The sequence below is a fragment of the Anas acuta genome, chromosome 7 (genome assembly GCF_963932015.1).
Source record: "Anas acuta chromosome 7, bAnaAcu1.1, whole genome shotgun sequence".
Classification (NCBI taxonomy): Eukaryota; Metazoa; Chordata; class Aves; order Anseriformes; family Anatidae; genus Anas; species Anas acuta.
In genome coordinates, this window is record NC_088985.1 from 31206314 (window position 1) to 31230360 (window position 24047).

General features: G+C 39.9%; 1 protein-coding gene across 2 annotated transcripts in view; it reads right to left on the bottom strand.

Annotated features, from left to right (window-relative positions):
• SHTN1 (shootin 1) overlaps window positions 1-24047 on the bottom strand; it is a 59860-nt gene that overhangs the window by 29260 nt on the left and 6553 nt on the right. Inside the window, exons 2-8 of one of the 2 annotated variants that reach the window (XM_068688826.1) lie at window positions 22453-22505; window positions 15150-15210; window positions 10496-10590; window positions 8189-8357; window positions 5290-5387; window positions 4210-4291; window positions 2111-2205 (exon numbers count right to left, since the gene is read on the bottom strand). In XM_068688826.1, the coding sequence (XP_068544927.1) occupies window positions 2111-2205; window positions 4210-4291; window positions 5290-5387; window positions 8189-8357; window positions 10496-10590; window positions 15150-15210; window positions 22453-22505 (653 nt within the window). Of the gene's footprint in view, window positions 1-2110; window positions 2206-4209; window positions 4292-5289; window positions 5388-8188; window positions 8358-10495; window positions 10591-15149; window positions 15211-16702; window positions 16763-22452; window positions 22506-24047 lie in introns of those variants that run through there. The other variant, XM_068688827.1, reaches the window with a different exon arrangement.

The window sequence follows — 24047 nt, forward strand, 5'->3', positions numbered from 1 at the left end:
GTTCTGCAGGCACCACAGCCAACAAAAACTGCTAAAAAAATTAATACCTATGCAGACCGGTAAGTCTTGAAAAAAAAATACAAATGAACATTTAAACAAAAAAAATCTTGCCTAAAAACTTTTAGTTGCTAATAAACATGTCTACCTTAAATAGCGTTACTGAAATTTGCAGGTCTCATTGTTATTTCTGGAAAACAAAACAAAACAAAACAAAACAAAAAAAAAACAAAAAAAAAAAACACAGTGAACTTTTGACCAAAATCTAAATGCCCCAATGGCACTGAAGCCATGGCCAAGGGAGATGTCCAGCTCTGCACAGATGAATTTGGGCTTCATCTCACAGAGCTCTGTAAAAGTGGGGTCTGGAAGAGACTGTATGTACAGTCTCTGATTTCAGAAATCACTGCTTTTGAGCAATATTTCTCTTGCATCAATTGACTCTCACAGTATTCTGCAAAGTCCATCTCCATAGTCCAAATCAGAGTTAGAAGGATGTTTTAATAACTAGTAAATTATTTTCACTTCTAACATTTTTTATCCTCTTGGGAAGAAACACGTCAGCTGCTTGAGCTTTGCCTGAAGTACATTTTCAACACATGCCAGATACTGACAATAGGCAGGAGACAGCAGGTATGGGTTTCCTGGAGGGTCGACACGGTGACCTTACAAAGGGGTGAACAGGGAAGAGCTGCAATAGGTGGAACGAGGAGAGAGAGAAGCAGTACCCTTGGCTCAGCTGCATCAAGTTCTTCAACCTCTGTACATGGCACAGTCAAAGAGCACACATGTGACTGAGAGCGAGCGAGCACAAGCAACATCTGGTTGACTTCCTCACCCCTCGCTTCCAGATTTTTGAATTTGAATACAGTTTATCTCAAACCCACAAAATGTTTTGTTTAAAATGTTGCTATATTATTCTGTTCATACCCAAAGAAATCAAATAGCCAGCACAACACACGGAACACAATAAGCACTTTCAGTGTTTTCTGTAGAGTTTTCTAGAGAATGCAGCTAGATGTACAGGAGTAATCAAATAAATATCTTTTTGTGAAAGAGAGACTGGAAAAAAAAACGGCGGCAGCAAAAACAAAAAGCACAATAGCTCTCTACACAAAGTTGATTTCCTGAAGGCTAAATATCTCTTTACTGGCAGCCCTGGTTTCAAAATCTGAAATTATACATTTTCCTTATTTAAAATATTTCAATAATGATTACCTATAATTTTGATGTATAATGACTTTCTTTAAAAACAGAGTTCCCTAAGAAGCAGTTACTAGGAAGTCCAACTTTTACTAAGGGAAATGTTGTACACATGGCACAGGTTAGAAAAGCTTGAAAACATAACCCAAGTACAGAGCTTTCAAAATCCAAACTGCAAACTGAAAAAGCATGAGGAAGAAAAAAAAACACACTTATAATTTTATTGGCCTTTGGTCTATCACCAGAATGAGAGAGTTTGGCAGCATTTTCTGAGGCAAACAGCATTGCCAGCTAGAATTCATCTGAGGAATTGCTAGCCATTCCATAATGCTATCCAGCACCTCTTTTCCTCTTTGGGAGTTCATATCTTTTTTAGCATACAGAAGCACTGTTTGTGTTTTTTTTTGTTTGTTTGTTGTTGTGTTTTTGTGTTCTTTTTTTTTTCTTTCCACAACTAGAATGTTCTTTGCAAGAGGTTATTCAAAAAGCACATTTTAAATGAGTAGCCAAACTTGCATAAACCTCAACTAATACTGTATTTTGCATCTTTTTTTTTTTTGTGAATTCACTTTTTTTTTTCCAGGAAAAACAAAATGCTTTAAATTGTACCAGTAGAAAGGCAGCTAATCTTTCCCAGACCCAATCACTACATCTATCACACTGAAATGTTGTAGCTGATTAAGCCCATAAGAAACTTTTAAAAAAGACAGAGGTAAGAGTACATGGATAATTCTGTAAAGTTTTACAAATTCTGTTGAAATAGTAAATCCATTTCACAGATGATGTATGTTAGTTAAGTAGCACGTGGAAATTCAAAGCCATCATTTCTATGAGAGTGAGGAATTGAAATCAAGTCAACTACGTTGGTAGTAGGGTTTTGGCCAGAGATCCCTTTTACTTAATTGCTCACCTCTTGGGCAAATGACTCTGCTTTCTTCCGTAGGTTCTTTTCCAGTTCAAAGTTTACATGAAGCTCTTCATATTCCTCTACAGCCAGCACAGACACTGTTCACAAGAATGAAAGAAAATCAGGATTAGAAGCAGAACGGATAATAAACCATCAAATAAGAAGAAAGTACTGCTGGATTTATCCAGATAGGCTGTTTTTCCCTAGTACCATGAATTCCTGAACAAAGATGTAACTTAGTTTTACATTTCTACATACAGTCCACAATATTTGTAATATTTGACCGTTTTGTTTTAAACCTCACTAAACATACACACTGCTTTATACCTGTGCATGCATGTGTCATGATCCCATGCACATCTGCACGTACAGATATTTTAACACTTGAAAAATCTTTTGGAATGTTTTTTGCCTATAATAGGATATGATTTTCTTCCCCCCTTCTTACAAACCTTACAGGCTACATATTAACTACTACCATCTTAAAAAAAAAAATACAAGAATATTTATAGCTTACAATTGCAAAATGAGAATTAAACAATATATATATATATATTTTTTCTGGATAACTCTCACAGAATTGCTATTTCTCATCACTGCTCTTTGAGATGTGACAACTGGGCGTCTAGAACAGTCTAGCCAGAAAAGGGAACAGTTTCTCTGTCCTTTTTTTCCTTCACTTTTCCTACTCTTTCCTGTCTGGTTGCTCCAGGGTTGCTGCTTCTTATTAGTGAATAGACTAACATATAAAATATTTTCATCAGTATGGAGCAATAGTTATGAGCCAAGGATCAAGTTAATTGTTCCAGACAAGGAATAACTACAGGTAGAGTGAGCATCTTCTGGTGGAGCTCAAGCTCAAAGCTTCAGTAAGAGACACTAAGTACCGCAGATTGTATCTTGCCACTTTGGGCAAAGGCAAAGTCTCAAGAGAGCCTTGCTCAACCTATCAAGGTATGCTGGAGGCAACTGTATTTACTTGGTTTGAGGGAGGTTTGACACATTTCTTTGCAAGAGATTTCAAGGGGTCTGAAGAGGAAAGCAGTGCAATTTTGCACTGCGTGTATTTAAACTGTGCTCACAAAAGCATGCCTCATATGGGTGGCTAAAGCTAACTATGGGACACACTCCCCCAAACTATCCCAAACACATCTCAGTCCAGGAGATAAAGCATTGTTTACAAATTCTGTCTCATTGACTGCTTGCACTTTCCTAGTAAGCTTTAGCTCTTCCTGGCCAAAGACTAGTTTCCAGAGTGATGCCACTGGATTTCTAACAGTATCTTTTGTAAATTCCTTGCTTCTTTGGAAGCAAGTGTAACAATTTTTAAAGGTAAATATAGTACCTGGGACTTCAGAAAGTAGGATACACATCCTAGCCCATCTCAAAATGATATCTAAAAGAAACCACCACACTTACATTTAAGATAAATTTGCCAACTCTGTATGTATCAATTACACAACTCCAAGACAGCACCACATAGACTCAGAATACAGTAGGTAGCAGAAAGACACTTTAGTAACTCATTTCAAGCATACAAAAAATCTTGCTTCATGTTGCCAGCACATTAGGTCCTAACCTTGTGTAACTCATCTTTTCTGGGTAACAGGCAAACATAAAACAAGGAGCTGTTCTTTTTCAGAAAAAGAAAACATTTTAATCTTTGGGGAGAGTTATCCACCAGCAGCCTTGGCAGTTCCCTTTACCCAACAAATCTTTCAGGAATCCTTGGAAAAGTTTTGAGAGCTCTTTATTTTTCTCCCTGGGTAAGCAGGTAAAACACAAAGGAACGACTTGAAAATAAATCAGAACAATTTCAGGCACTGCGAATGAGTCTGCTCTATTCTGCTGTTTCTGCCACAGAGCAAAAAGTCTTCCTATTCTCCCATTCAACCTGCCACTTATACTGGAACATTTTCCTGGAGCAGAGACAGTCTAGAACAGTCCGTGTATTTACCCGGCATCTATAGCAATGAGACCAAGTGTCAGATATGGACTACAGTCACTGTTCTGCAACATGTTCTTTGAACTATAACATAGAAACTCTGACACATCCTTTGCAGAATATTCAAACATTTAGAAAGCCTGCTGAGACCACACACCTCTGTTACATTTTTCCAACAGTTTTTGCTGCTTATTAACTTCTGTTGTCAAAACAGCCTTTTCTTCTTTTACTTTATTCACCTAGAAAATAATAAATAACAAAATAAAAAAATAAGACTATATTAATTAGTGATATAAGGCATATAACACATTACACAATGCAAGCAACATTTTGCTTTCAGTAATTTTGTTTCTTAGGTTTGGCTTGATGTTAGGGTTTTCTGTGTTATAGCAAGAATTTTCACCCTAATTTAGAGATTCCTATCACAGACAGCATTAAGAGGTTATGAACCAATCCTCCACGCAGCGCTCCCGTGGCCCATTTTCACAGCATGCACCAGCCACAGCTACAAATGTAAAATCTTTTGAACTTTTCAGGATGAGGCACTATAGCACCTGGTTAAAAAGTTACTAGCTTGCCCTTGACTGCTTGCCTTTAATATAGACAGGCTGCTGGATTTTTTGTTGTATTTGTGTTTTGTTTTTTTCCCTTCCCTGGGCTCTGTTCATTGTTCAGGAGCTGTCAGCTGTCTCTTTCTGAATGCAAGTGTTGCACAGACAGGAAGAACCACTAAGTCCTGATTTGCATCAGTACATGGCTTATCCAGTTTTCAAGAAGGAATGAAACTGCTGGCTCAAAAAGCCAATTTGCTGGTCTAATTGCCATGACAGGACACTGCCAATGGCTAAACTCAAGGATATGCTCAATGAAGTAGCAACAGTGATTAAACCAGGAATTCTCCAAAAATATTTCTTGCGTTTGGATAGGTTTAAGGGGGAAAAAATTGTACTGCAGGCTGATGGCTGAGAGGATGTCAGGAAGGGGAGATAATGAAAATATGGACATTAGAACAGATTATGAAGAATCATCTGCCAGCAACAGCAGCAGATTGGGCTCTGACATAGAAGGCCCCTTCTAGATGTGTGCCCTAAGTGGTACCTCATATGGGCAGGCTGGCAGGACTTTCGATTAGATAGTATTCAATTAACTTCACAACTGAGTGTTTTTAGCAAAATTAGATACAAAAAGTACCAACTACACGCTAACGTGGTCTCGCCTTCCATGGTACAATACATACTTCTTCAATTACTTCTACAAGTTTGCACCTCAGGTTTTCCAGTTCAATGGCTAAGGTCTTCTTTTCCTCATGAACAGATATGATTTGATCTCGCAGCTCTGCAGTTTGAGGAAGGAAATGAAAAATATATTTTTATTTTATTCTTGGAAGAAAACAACAAAAGAAACGTCAGAGCAGTGCAAGTACAAAACAACTGTATGCAAAGCATCAGATGCATTCAAGGTGCATCCTCAATAATTTAGGAACTTCGCAGAAGTGTCGAGTAACAGATCTATCATTGGGCTCCAGTTTCAGATTTACTCTGTTGGGTAATGTGCCTTGTTCAGCACTGCCATCTTCATTTGCATTCTGAATGATTCATTTCATGCTATAATGGGGCCAATCCTGTCACCAAGGAGTGTCCTCAGCCCTACTCAGGAGACTGTCACATCACAGAGACTCTGATAGTCAGGTAGCAGAAAGCAATTTTTAATAGGCGTCCTTTAAAACAAAATAATGTACTTCAGTTCTTTTGGGATCATGAGTTCTCGTCACAAGGGAAATAAACAAAACAACAGGCAGTTAATACTTGGGAGGTTTCCACTGAAGAAATTGTCCTGAACAGCTGCCAATTTTTAGTCTTTGTAACATGTGAACAGAGTCGGAATATAACCTTTACTGATGGAAGAGCTAATGCTTGTAATTTTCCCCTCAGAATTTTTGTTCCTTAATTATCAAAATATGAAATAAATTAAATTCACAATGCAATAAACCATTTGATTATAATCACTTCTTAACAGGAGATCAGTTTGCATACATAATATATCGAGGTTTAGGTTAACAGAAAAACACCACAAAATATAAATTTATTGATATATATTAGCTTTCAGTAAGTGCTCTCATTCCCCACCTGCTTCCAGTATTTCATAGTACTGCTGTTCTTTGAATACCAGCCACCAGTTAAGAAAATTGTTGCTAATCAATTGCAGATGATGACAACAAACTGGATGTCATTTTGTTTGGTTTCAGATCTCCAAAATGTCAATTCCTCCTCCCCTCCTCCCTGTTCAGGAGCTTCAGATTTATCTTCCTCTCAATTAATGGCACAAACATTGTAAAGGAAATAAAAATTCTTGTTTTCCCAGAAGATTCTTGAACCAAACCTTCCATTTCATGGATGTGTGCTTTCCAGTGAAATTAATGGAAAAAAAGATTCTGAAAATTATGGTAACTGGGTTAAGTCAGGCGCTACAGTACATATATCAACCTCAACATAGAGAGAAGGAAGCATATCCACACCAACTTGAGCAACACCTGCGAGCATCAAGGGGAGATTGAAAATGCCTCTTTCATCACACGTGATCTTACATTTCGCAGGTAATCCAAGATGCTACCAGATTTTTCCCCTCAAGACTAACGCCATGCAGTTTGGCTTAGTCGTGGGGCAGAGCCTTATTATTGCTTTTTGGTACATGTTGTCAGATCACTCTGCTACCATACACACACCCACTTCTCTCCAGGCACAGGAACAGAATATTTTTTCCTCTAGCAAATGGGATGCCAATGCTTTTAAAATACTCAGCACTTGTAGAAATAAGACCAGTAACATTTAATAACAGTGCCAGAGAAAGGAGCAGAAGTCAAGATTTCTAAATCCTTTACAACTCCTGTTGCACTTTGTTCTCTAATGAATTCTTCAGCAAGGCACAGACCATATACAGCAGAGCATTTCTTCAAATATTTTTCTCATTTGGCCCTGCTACTCTTCCTAACAACGTTGTCCTTTGACCTGCAGCCAGAATCTCTGCCCCTTCTAACAGTATCCTTGACGTCTTTCTCCATTAAAAGACAGGAGGAACTCCAGAATCTTATTTGAGATTCAGAGGGGTTGCATGATGTGGATCACACCATTCTCTGCCTCCTTTCCCACATGTGTAGTACATGTGAAAGGGTATACGACATCTAATTTCTTGGGTGTTTTGTGGGGTTTACTGTTTTAGTTTTTAAACATTTTTAAAATACTAGTTTTTTTGTTTTTGTTTTTTTCTTTTTTTTTTCCCAGTGATACTTTGTACTGTTTCACTGAGGCTACAACATTCAAACAGACAACAATTAACAAGGTCAGGTTGAGTTCAAGACAGCTGTACTTGCACAGTGTTCACTACTGTAACTTATCAAAAAAATGATCATTTTTGCTTGTTTAAGCACAGTATTTAATCTCTCTCTGTATCAGAATGAAGAATGTGGGAATTCCCCTTTTCTGGACCCTGTGATATAGCAAAATATATACAAAATCACAGTAACTTCACTGTGGGGTTAGACTAGAAAGATAGGCAAATTTTATATTAACAAAAAGCCTATCAAAAAGAAACCAGAAATTTCTGCATATTGCACAGACTTCTCATAGCAGTGTACTTCCATGTTCCCAAGCTTTGGTGTTTTCCCTGGTACAACAGTCCCTTTTTAATTTGCTTGTTTGGCAGGAACTCTGGAATATGAACAAAGTTTGTGTATACAAAGGGACACAATGGCAGTATCAATGGAGAGTCCTGCTTTACAGTCTTTGAACTAGTGACACTGCAATTGAAGTAAATACCAAGGTGACCTTGTCCTTCCACTTACCTTTCACTTCGTTAAGGACCTAAAGAAACGTTTCTTTTACCAACCCAGTAAAGTTGAGCTCTCTTGGATGTGTAGATCCCATTTTACTGTAACTTACTTAGCAGGACATCCATCCATCATATACCTTACGCACTATCACTCCAGGTCTACCATGTCCTTACAGCCCTCCCTGGAAACTCTGTGATGTCCACTCTGAGAAGCCTGACACAGAGCCAAATATATTTCTAGTCCCAGGGCAATGCAGCCATCCTTCAGAGCACTCCTGCTCTGGTGCTGTAGGCTCAGCAACAACGCTTACCTTTTATTTGCTGTTGACAATGCACAGAATTGCATGATCCAGAGTTGGCTTCTGTGTCTGGGGCTGGATCTTCCTCATCAATGTTAATCTCTTCAGTGATAATTTCTGGGCCCAGTTTTGCCATATAAAGCATGCTAATTCTTTTCAAGGTCTTGTTTTCTTTGTTCAGCTGAAAGTTCAGAAGTGCAAACAGTAAGAAGCTAGTTAGTCTATCTTTATGCTGCTATGCAAGGAGAAAAATAGCTTTTTTCACCCTTATTTGAAAGTGTTAGCAAACAAAGAGCAAGACAAAGTGACATTATCTTAAATGTTCCATTCAACATTAAAATGGTCTAAAGATGGGAGACTTCCCCTCTTCCTCATCTGAAAAGGTTTGAATTCAACATGATACTTCAACTATGCCCTTCTTCCATCAGGGAAGACATATTCCTCTCTGGTACTTTTGACTATTAAGTACCCTGTGTAGATGTAAATCAAATCAACTATCAAGTTTATTTAATGCTGTGCTGCCTTTTTGATAGCTGCTTCAGCTCCAAACCCTTCAGCGTGTACCAGTATCAACAAGAGCCCTAACTGAATGACCTGAACAAAGGGACTGTGCTCCTGAAAGCTTGTCTGATTTTGCCAGCTGTATCAATTGCTCACAGAAAATCAGTTATTTTGCTTATGAACCACAACTAATACACACCACAATTACACTTCCAATGTGGACAAAATTACTGTAAAATTATTTCAGATTATTTTCTGTTCTCAGGAGTTACTACTGTAAAGCCAAGATATGTAAAATGAAAGCTATACCACACACCAATTCCTTCTGTGTCAGACCACAAGCCAGAAACCACTCCGGGGTGGATGCTGAAACACATGCCTGGTTGGTGGTTGATACAGAAGGGGTTTTACAATGCCACTCCATCTGGACCAAAGTGCCGGGAAAAACTGAACAATGGGGATTGCTGCAAATGTTCACTCTCTAAATTTCTTTCACTGCTCTGCATCTACATATAGACACCCCACATCTCAGCAGGCTCAGCATAATCCCAGGAGTGGCGAGGTGGATGTTGGGGTGTCTGCCTACCCACCGGCCAAGCATTATCTGCATTCAGCTCTGAGAATGAAGTTCAATTTTCCACTAATGACATACAACACATCCAGGTCAACGTGTACTTCAGAAGTCCAACTTTTGCATAGAAATAAAACACTTACTGAACAGTTAGGCTTACCCTGAACTCTTGCCTGAGCAATCATCTTTGATTCTTTCCTCAGGCCCCTAACTACAGGAGGTTCACACAAGAACTTCACCTCATTCCCAAAGAACAAAACCGAGCAAGTGGGCAGGGTGGTGTGGGGAACCTCACACAGTTTATGGCAACAAACAAATCCACTTTGGCGAAGCACCCCGAGGGGATAAAGCTAGTCTTGGAACTGCCCCTGGACCTCCATTACAGCAAAAGTGCAAAGAAGAAAAGTTACATAAATACATTCATTTTCTTACTTAGATGCTGATTGTCTATCTTACGAATTCTAATATAGTGTCATTATGCAAACAATTAAGTAAATACCTCCAGAAAGTACATTGCTAATGCATCTAAATTAAAGTGATTTCTTGCTGGTGTGATTTTTACCATATCTAAAGATGTACTTTGGGCAGGGGATGGGGAGTGGGGGGAGGGAGAAGGCAGTCAGCATTGCTAATGAAATTTGGTTCAAAATTGCTGTAATCCATTTTCTGATGAAGTGGCTCAGATGCATTTTACACAACCAAAAATATATAACACAGAGATAAAAACATTCTTTAATAATAATGCACTTCTGATGAGATGGAATATAGAAAATTACACACTTGCTAAATTCATCAGACTAGACGCAATCAACAGAGCAGCGGAGGTCACCTTTCCCCTGCCCCTGCTTTGCTTTCATAAACAATCACCTGAAATGTAATGCAGTGGTTGACTTTTTCCATTTGATTTAGACACTGAAATGCTCATTATTGTTTTATATCTCACACAGGACAGTTCTAAAACTTGTTTTCCATTTAACCTAAATGCATATAAAAACTAGATATCAACAAGATGGTCCATGACTTACTGCTTCAAAATAGAAACTAAATTTAAATGGGTGTTTTTCCCCCCCAAGGGCAGGAACTGTATTTTGCATCTCCCATATGGCTTACAGTTTTTGCCACTTCAAAACAACTTCACAGATCTACAAGATTATGCAAAAACATACGTGGGACATGCACACAATATCAAGTTTTAACAACAACAAAAAAAAGGAAATCAGATGAAATGGAATCACCGTAGTTCTCACCTTAGAAGCCAAAGCCTCGGCACTTTCACGGCACGTCTTCTCAATTTCAAGATGATTCTGAATACAGTTTACTTCCTCAATAACCATGTGAGAAACTAGGAGGAGAATTTAAACATTAGTCAGTGTTTTCCTGCATTTGACACATGCATCCCATGATCAGAAATATTACATCTTTTTCTGTTAACCTTCTATGTAAAAAATTCAAACACTGTGAAGTACGTACTCAGAACATCTGCACAGTTAGAAATTGCTTTGAACACTTCATATTTGGATGATTGCTTTAAGCAACTCTCTGAAACCATGCCTGCAACCTTAAGAGAGGGAACTGGAGAACTGAAGAAAAACTTAAGGAAGGAGAAGGCCAGCAGAAACCTCCATGACCATCTTCATTTCTATCATTAACAATTGAAAAATTGTAGTCCTAAACTGGGAAGTCCTAAGCTGTAGTTCTAAGTGGAGTCATATCATTAGGATTGTTCCTTAAGATTGCCATAGCAATTTCTCCTGAACATTTGGCATGGACACAGCTTTAAAAATACTGATGTTCTGATCTTCAGAAACAGCAAGATTAACCCAGTTGTTACAAAGATATTATTCTCACCTTCCAGTCCTCAGGTTTAAACAGTACTTTAAACATCACCACAGTTGCTGAACACAAGGTAGAAGAAAAGCTGCAGGATGGACACACAGCACAGACCTAGGGCTTACTAGGAAATAGAGAAAGGAATGACCGAAGCCTCTATACTTGTGATGCCTCATACAGCATGTGCTCCAAAAAAAAAAAAAATTTAAAAATGAAATGACTAGCTCAGCCCTGCTCCTTCCCCTCTTTCTGCCCTATCAGCTTTGAAGCTGGCTGTAGTAGCTGGGGTACACCCTGATGGATGCAATACTGATGGAAATTCAACACCCCTCACACTGTATGACTTTTGACAAATTCAGATGACAACCCAAGCTCCATATTATTGTATAGCTGTAGCGTCTCAATTGCTTATCTAAGGTCTCTTTGCATTTGAGTGTGCACTGAAGTGAGCACTGTGGTCTCACACCCTGCCTTCACCATCCTACAGGACCGGGGCATCCTCCAGGATTAGGACACCAACACGGACACATTCAGCCCTCAGTGAGAGCAGGCCAAGAGCCAGCTGTCTGCCTGCATCAGAAACATGAAGCTGTGCTGCCACACTAACTGCCCAGCTGGGAGAGCAAGAGAGAACCACAGTGGATACACATCACTGTCAAAGATGTATAATAAACTTGACCATGAAGTTATAGAACAAAGCTTATTTAATAATATAATAGAATGATGCAAGTTAGAGGAATTTTAAAAGCACAAGTGCATTTTTGCTTGCAATTCTCCTCAACTTTCAGCAAGATGTAGGTGTTTAACTAGCGTTGAAAGTCTTCTAAGTGCAAAGCTTCAAGTTGTACAGGGGTTCTGAGGAAAAGCAGGAAATCAAATTTCCCATTTCGTAAGATAGCTGGACTCTAATTCTGCCAGGCACTTCATGGCAGGTTCCTTTCAGCCCAGTGTCAGAAGTTAAGTGAGCAGAAAGGACCATTCACAGCTTACCACCTTGGAGCAGGAGCAAGGCTGGCAGAGCACAGTGGGAATAAGGAGGACTTTCTCTAGTGTTTCCTTCCATTTTCATGGAGATAAGGTCTAAAAACTAACGACTTCATACCACTGGATACTATGTGCCTTCTGCCATCTTATAAGACTTTTGCCTAAAAACTGAACAGAGATGCTTAAGCCCCCTGATACCCAGCAATCACCTTAATGACTACAAAACGGGCATTTAGACTAGAAAAATGTAGGCTGTTGATAAGGCTTATTTATGCAGCATTATTGATACTTAGCCAACATTAACTAACGTTATAGTTGATGACACAGGAAGCCAGCAATACATGGGAGTTGCTGTCCAATCGGTAGCTGCATGCAAGAAATAAGTTCTATAATACAGAATCAGCTTTCATAGTGTTCCTTAAATTGTCTGATCCAAAGGCCTGGGGCTCAAAAACCAGAGCTTCTCTCAAGTGCTGCCTGCTAACTCCCCTTTAGAGCAGGAAAAATAGTATAGCAGGGGAGAACTGGTTCACGAAGTGTATTTGCAAAGTCTTCTAAGAGCAGAACCACCCCACCTTTCTTCTTTTCATTTTCTTGTCTTTTCATTTTTTTCTGGCTTTAGAGAAGTTGCATGCTCCAAGCATGCCATACACGATGCTACATTTAATCTGGAAGAGGAGAAGCTTCAGGTAACATGTACACATTCTTATAGGTTCTCTTTTCATTCCACCTAGTTCTAGGATTTGGAGCAATGAAATGCTTCAGTTGGGATGAGGGACCAGCGGAGACACAGCGCTGCTCCCATTTCACAGACACGAATCGAACGCCCTCAAGCAAAGCCAGCTAAAGTTGGGAAACAAGGATCGGGCTCGCATGGTAGAACTAGAGATTACTCTTGGTTCATTTAAGCTTAATTAACCTGCAATTATGATTAACTCAGGGGAAAAAATTCTTTCAAAATTAAATACAAAAATATATTATTTCCTAAGTCTGTCCAAAGTTCTTATTATGTCAATATTAAAATTCATAAAGCAGCACTAAGTGGCCTGAAACATCTCTAACCTTGACAGTTTTTTTCAGGGGTAATAATAATCCGCAGCAAATGCAGGCCAACCAAAAACCACTTAACTAATTAGTAGTTGCAGTCACCGAGAAAACATGAATCAACACTGTTATTACAAGTGGCACATTTGAGTGGCATCTAATTATGACTTGATGAGCACGATACTTGCATTATCAACATTACTACTGCATCCCATCAGGGACTAAAAGCCGCTGATGGCATTGACTGCGAGAAACTCCCACTCAATGGTACTGCAGCACCCAACAATCTCCTTGGCAGGGGCACCCTCACTAAATGACATGTTAAGCGTAATTACTGGTAGACATTGTAAATAAACAGGATTGGAAGTGAAAATTGTACCAAGTGCATAAGACACAATCTGACACATTGGAAGTGGCAGCCTTAATTGAGAGTTTCTTTGACTGCTCAAGATCATTTCAACTGCATTTCTCGGAGGACAGTGATTATAACTGTGGAGACAGACGGCATAATGGTATCAGCACTGCTGACAGAGCAGTGAATTAAATTGTATCTGCTGTTGTGTGAAAGCCTTGATGAGAGGTACAGATCCTTAGTGGTCTTATCATTATAACACAATGGTCATGTTGTCATCAACCTTGCTGGCTCCAATTGAAAAGAAATGATTGTGTGTTGAAGCTTTCCCCCCCACCACCACCTTCTATCTCTTGTGCTCAATAGAACCAATTTTCAGAGAGCTATGAAATCACGCAATAGGGCCTAAAATGCAGCTGCTTGGCATACAAACGGGGCCCCATTAAACTGGAATCACACACAATATGTGTTTATGCCAGGAGAACAAATAGAAGCTGAGTACAGGCCAAGTTTATTCACAGACACAAAGCCGATGTAGCTCTTCATCAATATAATTGCCTTTTATATTGTCGTTCAAATAATGGGCTCTATTATTGCCTTAAAATCCTAATATTCCTGGCATTTTATCACTATGTTTACAAGGTATGTCCTTTAAAAGTGTGAAAGGAAGATAAAAGAAACCTATAAAATTTTACAACATCAAATATTACTTCAAATTTTAAGTCTTAACTACTTGACATTTTCTGCCACACTTTGGTATTCCTTGTATCATAACAAAAACAAAACAGGCTGCAATTTTTTCCAGAGGAATTAGACTTCTTAGAGAACATTCTTGCCTCACAGAATAGTTATCTAAGATCATTTAAGGCAGTAGACGATTCCTGTTGATCTTACACTATTTTCCATAATTGTATCATATGAACAATTATAAAATAGAAGTGAGCAAATTCCTCTATTAACGCACACAAAAGTGTAGACCATGTGATTTCCTTATCCTGCATTAACTTCATCCACATTTCTAATGCTTCATCGTGCAGTTCACCGTACTGGCAGAAACCAGACATAACAGACCACAATCCTATTGTAATTGTCTCTTCTAAGGAGCTATTCCACTAGAATACTTCCACTCCCATTAGATGTGCTTTGTTGCTTCCAGACACCGTACAGTTTCAATAGAACCATTACCATAAAAGTGTAAAACTGAATATTGACATTCTCACAGCCCAGACAAGACAGAACTTGCCCGAAAAGTTATCAATGGACATCAGTGCAGCCTAAAAACCTTTAACGGTACGTCTATGTCGAAAGTAATTTTTTTCTGTCTTCATGATAAAAATATTATTAGCAGCAGCAGCAGTAGTTTTAGCAGTAGGGTCAAATCCTCCTCAATCCAAGCATATATTATTCCCAATGTCACTTGCAGAACCCTGGTGAGATAGAACCACATTTGTACCACCGTGTTTTCACCGCTCTGCACCTTACAAATGGCTACCTGGGTCAAGCTGTAAGTGCTGTAACACCAGTCAGTCTGACGATGATCAAAGTCTTGCTGGATTAACTGCTTCAAATGAGGCTTTGAAGGAGAAACAGCAAGTGGACCTCGCTCTCAGCATTCTTAACACTGCTTTATAGTTTGCAGATCTATATTCATAAGTCTATAGAAACACACTTCCACTAACGTATCAACTTACTTTTCTGGAACTCCTCCAGTTTTTTGACAGCCTCATCTCGTTCTTGTTTGATTTTGTCACACTAGGAAAAGAGAAAACCGAAGTGAAACACTGATCCCAGTTATTTAATTAGCAGTCAGCCACAACATGTGAAAATCAACAAAGATCAGCTGCTGAACAATGATGTACAGATGCCTATCAAAGCATCATTTCTTTTTCCTTTCAGTCATCTAGGATTGGTGGGAGCTCTAAATAAAAAGCTTGTTACACAGAGTATTTCTCAACAAAAATGACAAGTTATCCTTGATTTTAGGCTCCAATTCCAAGCTACTCTGGAAATATTTTAGAAAAGCCACATTTATCCCAGACTGGTATAAACAGTCATCCATGTACCACACAACAGGAAAAGCAGCATTTTGCATGCCATGAATATGCTTTAAGTCTAGTTTCTTTAACACAAATAGATTTAGACAATGCTATACATTTCCATACCTACCATGTGCAAAAAAAATACCCCAGACCAATAACAGGGACATCCCTCTCAGTTTCAGAACACTGTGAGCAAAGAGTAACCCTTGAAAAGGGAAGGACACTCTTTCTCATACCTTGATAATTTCTCAGTTTTATTAATTTTCAGGTTAATGCTAACACTACATAGGGTTGCAGCCACTGATCTTATGACAAAAAGGTTTCTTCAAGGAACAAAACAGACATTAAATAGACTTTTCTAATAAAACCCCACTTATAAGCAAGTGAAAGATTCCAGAGAAGTGAGTAAACTTCACAAGAGCCACAGTCAGTGATTAACTGCAGTGTGAAAGCCCCATGACCCAAGGGGAAGTATGACTGGCACATAACGTGTTTCACGCTCATGGTGCACCGGGCATTCTTCCTCACACGCCGCTGTGCATGTTCAAGATCATAAATTAACTTCTGGAAGAGATCTGTGTGGCTGAGCTCCTTACAGCGCAACTACTCCTGCAATTACGAGGATTCAAATCACTGGAACAGACTTGGGAAAAAGAAGAAAGCTGAAATGATTTTGCTCGATTTTCACTTTTTCCACATGAGGACCCGCTTTAAGCTGGCTGGGAAAGGAACCTGCTGTTAAGTAACAAGAAGGGAGACGGCGCGATTCAAGGGCAGCCAAATCCAAGAGAGCCCTTCTATCAGCCCCAGGGAACTTTGGATAAGGCCCAAAGAAGGATCAGGGGGAGGATGCCAGCGGTGTCACCACGGGAGTAACCTCCACGCTGGCACTGGAAGCCGCTGCTGATGGCTGTCTGGGAGCAGCAGGAGCTGCCCTCGACAAGCAAGCTCTCCTCTCGTGGCACTGGGGTGATGAGATGAGGGACGGCGGCTGAGCAGGAGGGAAGGGCTGTGAAACAAGGAAGAGGTGCAGAAGGAGCAAGCTGTGCTGCACGAGGACTCGCTGTTTCATCTGACGCTGTGGGATGTTAATAAAGCAGTAGTTAAGGTTGTCTTGCATAGGAAAAGTGGGGAAGGGAAATCGTGCACGAATCTTGCTGCTTGCTGCCCTCCCTCCCAGCTTCCTCAGCAGAAATGTGTCTTACCTTACCGGTGGAAGCACGGTCTAGGAACAGAAGGCAGTAAAAGCCCCAGAAAGGAAGTGTTTCTGACTGTTCCTGCAGAGCACAGCTGCACTGCAAAGGGGGAGCAGTGTGAGCCACTGCTGCTGCCTCTTCACATTTACAACAGAGACACTGTACCGCTCTGGCATACTTCACCCACGGACTTCTCTCTGCCCTGTAAGCTTACAGCCCGCTGCACATCAAGTGAGAAAGCGCTTTTAATGCTCAGATAGGAAAAGAAAAATAGCATTTTAAGGATTTAATCTGTTGCCTGTGGGAATCAGCGAGATACTTCCCTACTGACGGAAACCCCGATGGACAGGACGCCGTACGCTCCCTATCCCATTAGCAGAAGAAACTCCTTTTGAAACCCTCCAGTAATGTGCTGTAAGGTGTAACAGCCTTCCCTGCGCAGAGAAAGGGGAAGTTAAATGACCTATTCCACTTCACCTTGAGTGCTATTTGCAGGGAGCTCCATTTGGACCACGACACGGTGACTGTTCTGCGGATAGCTGCACGTTTCTCTGCACAATCAGGGTCTGCGGGTTTGGGGCTCTGCAGAGCAATTCCTGCTCCCAGTTGCAGCTTTCTGAATATTTTCCTTTTGCTGCTACTGTGCTTCAGAATGAAAGAGCAGGAAGAAAAAGAGAATGGGAGATTGTTGCCCTTGCTGAAATGATCAATGGAAAGCACTTTGCCTTTTGTCTTGCAATCAGACCTGTGCAAGCAGGGCCACTACACAGTCCTGCAAAAACAAAAATTTGTTTACCTCCAATTTAGCTAAAAATTAGGAAAAGTTGAAATCATCTTTAACTACCTGTACTGTTTAAAACTTGAGAATTATGCAAACTGTTCAGATAAAATAATTAAGATTCATAATAATGAACATTATCTCCCCTTAAAATAATTTGATCTTCCCTTTAAAACATGAAGTATTTACTGATACCAAATTTAGGTATACTAGCTGCTCTCAACAAAGCACAGGAGCTGTAAAAATTCACAGCCACCTCATGTCAAAAAAGCAGTTTGAGGCACACACGACAGAGCTGTTAATTAACCAGCAGATAACTCATCCTAAATGTTAGAAGAGCGGTGTTATACTCCTGTAAAATACACTGTTCACTTTTCACATTCAAGTGCATGAATTGTTGGAGAGAAACAGTTTTCAAGCATTTATCTCCTTGTCAGTAGTAACTGATAGCTCCAAACTCGAGAGTACCCTCAAATGGAAAAAAACAGTAGACTACTCCCAGACTGTCAGTCATTTGTTGTGGTTTTAATCTGTTAAGAGTTCTGGCTTCTCTGCAGAGCAAAATAAGCTTTCATATCGTTTTACTTCCAATCTTTTTAATCTAATATTTATAGCATCATTATCCCAATAAAAACCAAGGGTAAGAGACAACAGACATTTCTGAACTAGCTGCAGGAGTCAATGTTAATTTCTTGGTAATGAAAAGTCATCACATCTGTACTTTCAGAAACAAGTAACGGTTCAGTTTCCAAAATTCATTTTGTAACTAATTCCTTATGATACTGCATCTTTAAAGAAACAATTTCGGGAGCTTTGCCAGCCCAGCTCCATTAGAGATTTTTGCCTTTAGGCACACAATATGAGGCAATGCTTTCAGCTCTAATGCAGAGAACCGACTGACATGCTGACTACTTAGAAACAAATCATCTACACGTCACGTAGGGGTGTTCACACCAAATACTGCCTGTACAGCAAGGTGGTGGCAGTAAATGGACTCGGTGTGTACTCGGAGCAAACACAATACCAAGAGAGCTCCATGCCAGCACGGGATCCTGATACCACACGGCGATGTCGGGTAGTCAGTGAATGCAGCCATGCAATGAATGACTGCAATGCAACTGGAAGGCTGCGGGTACAAGGTCTGCACACCCTCTCCCACCCACCTAGTGACCCTCTGCCACTGATTTCAGGGAGACAATTAGTGGGTTTCTTGTCTGTTCTCATCTAACAGCCTTCTATTTTGCCAGCTACTTTGTACATAAGGTCCTACTGACTTCAGAAAAGGGCCTTCAAAGGGCAAAAACAAGGAGGAGACTGTTCAGCCCAGATATTAAAATGCAAGAAGTTCACATGGTAGCCATATCGTCAATTAAGCCATTGCTAAGCAACACAAGATACATTCTGTCCCTTTTACACAAATTGTAAAATTTATGCAGATTTAATGCTTGCTCTAAAATTATGAGTTTGGCACAGCGTGCAGAAGTATCCTATGACATTTGCTATGTTTCTTGAAAGAATGAGCATGTCATCAAGGCAGAATCCATTCTCTGTTCCCATTTGGTGACAAAACATATAATCCACTCTGTATGTGTGCTTTAACAGAGCAAACACCATGAATGATCTATCAGAGATACAGTATTACACCTACTGTTTGGGAAAGCTGTCTTGCTTTTTTTTTTCTCCTACTGGCAGAATGACAAAACACTGTCAAAACCAGTGTTCAGAGTCATTTCTGTCTGATTAGCAAGTAGTCAAATATTTATTCATGATCTGACTCTGAACACGTCAGAACTGCATATTAACTACACGTGTGTGCAACTGAGCACAGTTACCTATTTATTTCTTTTTGTGAACTATTACACTTGCTTAGCAGGTTACTTCAATTTAAAGGGTGACCTAAGAGAAGTAATCTGCTGGTGTCATTTTTGCTCCTTTTTTTTTTTTTTTTTTAAGTATTTAAAAATACTAATAAAAAAAATGTCCAGGCCAATTTTGTCAAAGACCCCACCAGAGCTCTCCAAATCGGCAATTCAAAAAAAAGGGAATGAGGAAGAGACACTGTGTGGATCAAAGATCTGATTTTCTGCTCCTGAATTTTCAACATTAGTAGCATCCTCCTAAGTGGTAGTGTTTTAAGCAAAGTAGCATATGTAAAAATCAATTTACTTTCCAATTTTGAAAAAAAAAAAAAAAAAGAATAAAAAGCACAGAGTTTCAAAAATTTTCAAAAATTAAAATTACATGTGATTTTAAGTTAGCTGCCTGCAAGGCGCTTAGTTCCTTGTTTCTATTATAAAGTAGGATCATTGTTCCATTCATTAAAGTGACACAGCTCAGCTTACAGAGCCATACAGGTATCTCGGTGAGTTAGAAAAAATTCCACTGAGTGTGTCAAAAGCATATACACACAGACTGTTACCTAACTCCACGGTACTTTCCACTAACCACCTGCAAATCTTTTTAAAACATTATCTTACCTTCCTCCTATCAATGCAATTGTTTCCATGATGGATACAGAGGGAGTTTACGCTCATACTGACTGACAATGGCAGAAATTGTGCTGGAATTTACTCACAACTTCCAAGATCCACAGACAGAGGTAGCCTGTGCTATAATTCCTCCAGATCAGGTTTAATCCTACAAAGCATAAACTACGATATAAAGTTACAGAGGTGTTAATGAGCTTTCAGGATTACCCAGCCCTCCGATAGTTTCTGCCAGTATTAGCACTGAGAGTAAACATAACCATGAACTCTGTATCAGTAGATTCTTTTCATGCAGAAGAAATGCACTCAGGGCCTCCCACTTAACCACTTGAGTCCAAGCACTTAAACCATTAAGCAGAGCTGCTTACATAAGCTCACCAACCTGCAGGATGGAGGTTCTCACTCCCCCCATCTTCCAGTTGGGCAAATGAGTTCAGCACGTGCTCGGTGCTGGAGGATGCCCAACTGTTGTGCAAGTATTTTGAAAAACGTCATACCAGGTTCCCAAAGAAACCCACAGGAGTGACTACAGAGGAGCAGTTATCAGAATGAAATCTTGGGGAAAAGAGGAGAGAGGAAGAAGTAAAAGCAGGATGTAAGTAGTAAGCTCAGAACATTTCATCTTGATTTCGGCAGCAAAATTTTTCATTTCAATTGCCTCTGAAAAAAAAAATTGTAAATAAAAATGAAGTTTAAAGAAACCTTCCTCAACAATCCCTGCCCTTTCCCCAGTATAAAGAAAGCTTTGTTGAAGAAACACCGGTACTAAGAGGAGTAAGTTTCAGGGCAAAGCTGGAGAGCTCCTTCTCCATACAGAAAACAGTCAAGCTGTGGAACTCCTCACATGGGATGGAAGTCAAGCCACCAACACAGGCTCGAGGGGAGACTGTACAAACTCAAGAGAGAGAGCACTGTTGAGGGCAGAACACACAGAGAACACAGACAGCTCAACAAGTCCCTGTGCTACAAATGATTTGGAGGCCGGGAGAGCACTCTGGGGAGGTCTTTTACATGATCTTACAGCCCTTACAGATGGGCTCCTGGTCTGCCTCAGTTTTATGCTCCTTTTCTCCTGAGCACTAGAAAGTTAACTGCCACAGATTTCCAGGTAGTGAACATAGAGGACAAGTTTCCTGGGATATCAGAGGGTCTGGCACAGGACAGCAGAATGGGAATGCAGCGACAAGCACAGCAGAAGGGACAAGAAAGTCAGTAGGTAAGAGGGAATGAAGCAGAATACGCTGAGCTCGGTGGACGTAGGCATAATGATTGCTGAAATGTGAAGATAAGCTTCAAGTTTTCTTTAATAACGAGAAAGTAGTTAAAGGACAAGGTTACAGCCTTGAATTGCAACATTTATAACAAGCAGGCTAAAACTGACCCCTTCAGAAATGACTTGACAAAAAAAAAGCTAAACCTACATGTCCTGGCAGCTAATACAGATTTGAAAATTAGCATACAGCTTCCATCTTCAGCTCACTGATACTGGAGAAAGGGGAGATTTCTGTTTACAGCACAGAGGAGCAGCGCTGCCACTGCCCTCCTCACTACCTAGAACTGATAAGGGACTTTCACTGGCCACAGTTTCTTTTGGCAGGTATCTGCTAAAACCCTTTTGCACACTGACAGTGGTTTACACAGCACAATGCTGCCATCAAGCCTCTCTCCAAGTTCTCTCTTCTTGTTGCTGGTTTCCTCACAGAAAAGAAGTGTCTTCAATGATCAAGAGTCCTGGGTGAGAAGAGAGACCTTGCCGAATGTGCTTAATTTCCCTACTAGGAAGACAGCTTATCGGAATTACAATAGACAACCCAGAAAGTGGACATTATTTTTGTACTACAGGACCTCCACGCATTAAAAAATAAAGCCTGCAGTAACATATGAAGTTCAGCCCACATATTCACAGTCTCTTTCAAGTTAGCCAGGCATACATATTTCACAAAAGGATATGTGATACACTGCAAAGCTGTTTATGCTGCAATACTGCTGTGCAGACTGAGATAAGACAAATTCCTCTCCTATTAAAAGGCATTTTGTGGAGAGAGAGGACTGAGTACCTTCAGCAATCATACTCCTACATTCTGAATTTTTAGAGGGGCTGAGCAAGGGCAGGGGTTTTTCTGTTCTGTTTTCAGTAAGTTCCAGTGCGCAAATCAAGTTGTTGTGAAACAATGTATTGATATAAGGGAAACAAGTTGTCCCAAGAATATCTAAACACTTGAGTTGTTCCATGCTGACACTAACCACACACAAACCAGCTATAGTAGCAGTGATTTACATATACACACACAGTTCAGTAACTTTTCTGGAGTAGAACATCTAGAACAGCTGCTGGGAGTTACTTACATTATTACCTAAAACAAGAAGTACTGATGAGTGATGCTGTTGGAAATAACCAGCTGAGCTCACAAAAGCAGACGACAACCTCTCTTTGTCAATACAGTGTTCTGATAGGTAGTATTTAAGTATTAAAGAAATAATCCTGAGATACAAACCTCCTCTTTCGTTTTCTTATTTTCTGCTCTAAGCTCTTCATATTCGCCAATAGCTATAAAAGAAAAATAAAGAAAAGGTTAACAAGGCAGTCTCTCTTTTACTCAGATTAGCTATTTCATTCATTTTAAAGCTCTTCTGGCTATCTGCACACACTTCTTAAATAACATAGGTCATAAACTTCATTAACAGCCTATGGATTAACAGGATATCCTTTTAGAATTGAAGTAATTGGAAAGTGTCTGAAAAAGATGGTGGCTCCCAAAACAATCAATTTTTGATCAATGGAGAGTTAAACAATCTTATTGATTGAGTTCAGAAATTACAAGGTGAATGCACTGCCTTGCAGACACCAGTTTAAACCCGCACTGGCTCAGGTTACAGATCAATGCTAGAAAGCATGCTTGGTGCAGCGCTGTTATGCATACATACACCTGTGTACCTCCAGAGTAGCTGGGCACCTTATACATTTTTCTTTTACACCCCACAACGGAGACATGAAAAGACTGCATGATTTACCCAAGATCACACAAGAACTCAGCTGCAGGGATCAGCAGGGAAGGGATCAGCCTCCAGGATGCTGGAGGTCCATTGTTTCAAACCAGTAAATAGCATGCAGAGACAGTTATCAGCTACCAATTAAGCTTCCAGTTTAAAAAGGGCACACAAAAATATACAGTGAACCACTCATTCTGCTACCTTCATGCCTTATTTATGTGTGCCTGCTATATACCTTCATTGCCACAGGTTCCTGATCCTATCATTCCTTCAGCGTGTCCCATATGGACCATTTGGCCTTCAAGGCCACAGAGATTTTATTGTTACTATAAAGAAGCCAAGCACCCTTCAAATTTTTTCTTGTATATACGTGAAAGCTACACTACTACACCAGTGTTATTTTAAGCCATCTTAATTATAAATGGATAAAGGGTTGGAATAGATAGCTTCCAGCTGATAGAGATGTTAGATATTGAGAGATGTTTCTCTTAAACCTCACACCTCACCTTACATCTGAAGGCACAAACATGCAGAGTCTGGTGGATTAGCCACGTGAAAACCTGCTGATCCCTTCTAGCTTTAAATATCCAGACTTTCAAACAAGCAGCTCTTAGAAATAAAGTTCTACATTGTGCTACCATTCTCCTCTATCACCAGTGTTGAAATAAACTAATGTTTATTTCCCATTAATTAATTTCCTGTTGAAATAAACTAATTCCTGTTGAAATAAACTAATTCAACTCACTTCTGAAAGCTACCAAGACACTGCTGCTCTGCTTGTCTTAACCGTGTCTATTACTCTCATCACCAACGCAGAATTTTATTTTCTTTCTAAATAATAATCAAAGTGGCCTTCTTTTCTCCAAGGTCACTTGCACAGGAGCGTAAAAGCCATGGCTCTCGATCACCATCCCCCTGCTAAGCCATTTCTGTGGTCCTCTTAGGAAAAGGAAGGCAGAGATTTCCAGCACCTGGCACCGAGAGGCAAGGCAAGGATGACAGCTGTATCCCCAGATACAGCCTCTTGGAACTGGAAAGCTGTCAGTGCTTGCTTGCCTTTCCTAAGGCAAACTGCTACTTGCCACGCACCGCGTTGCGA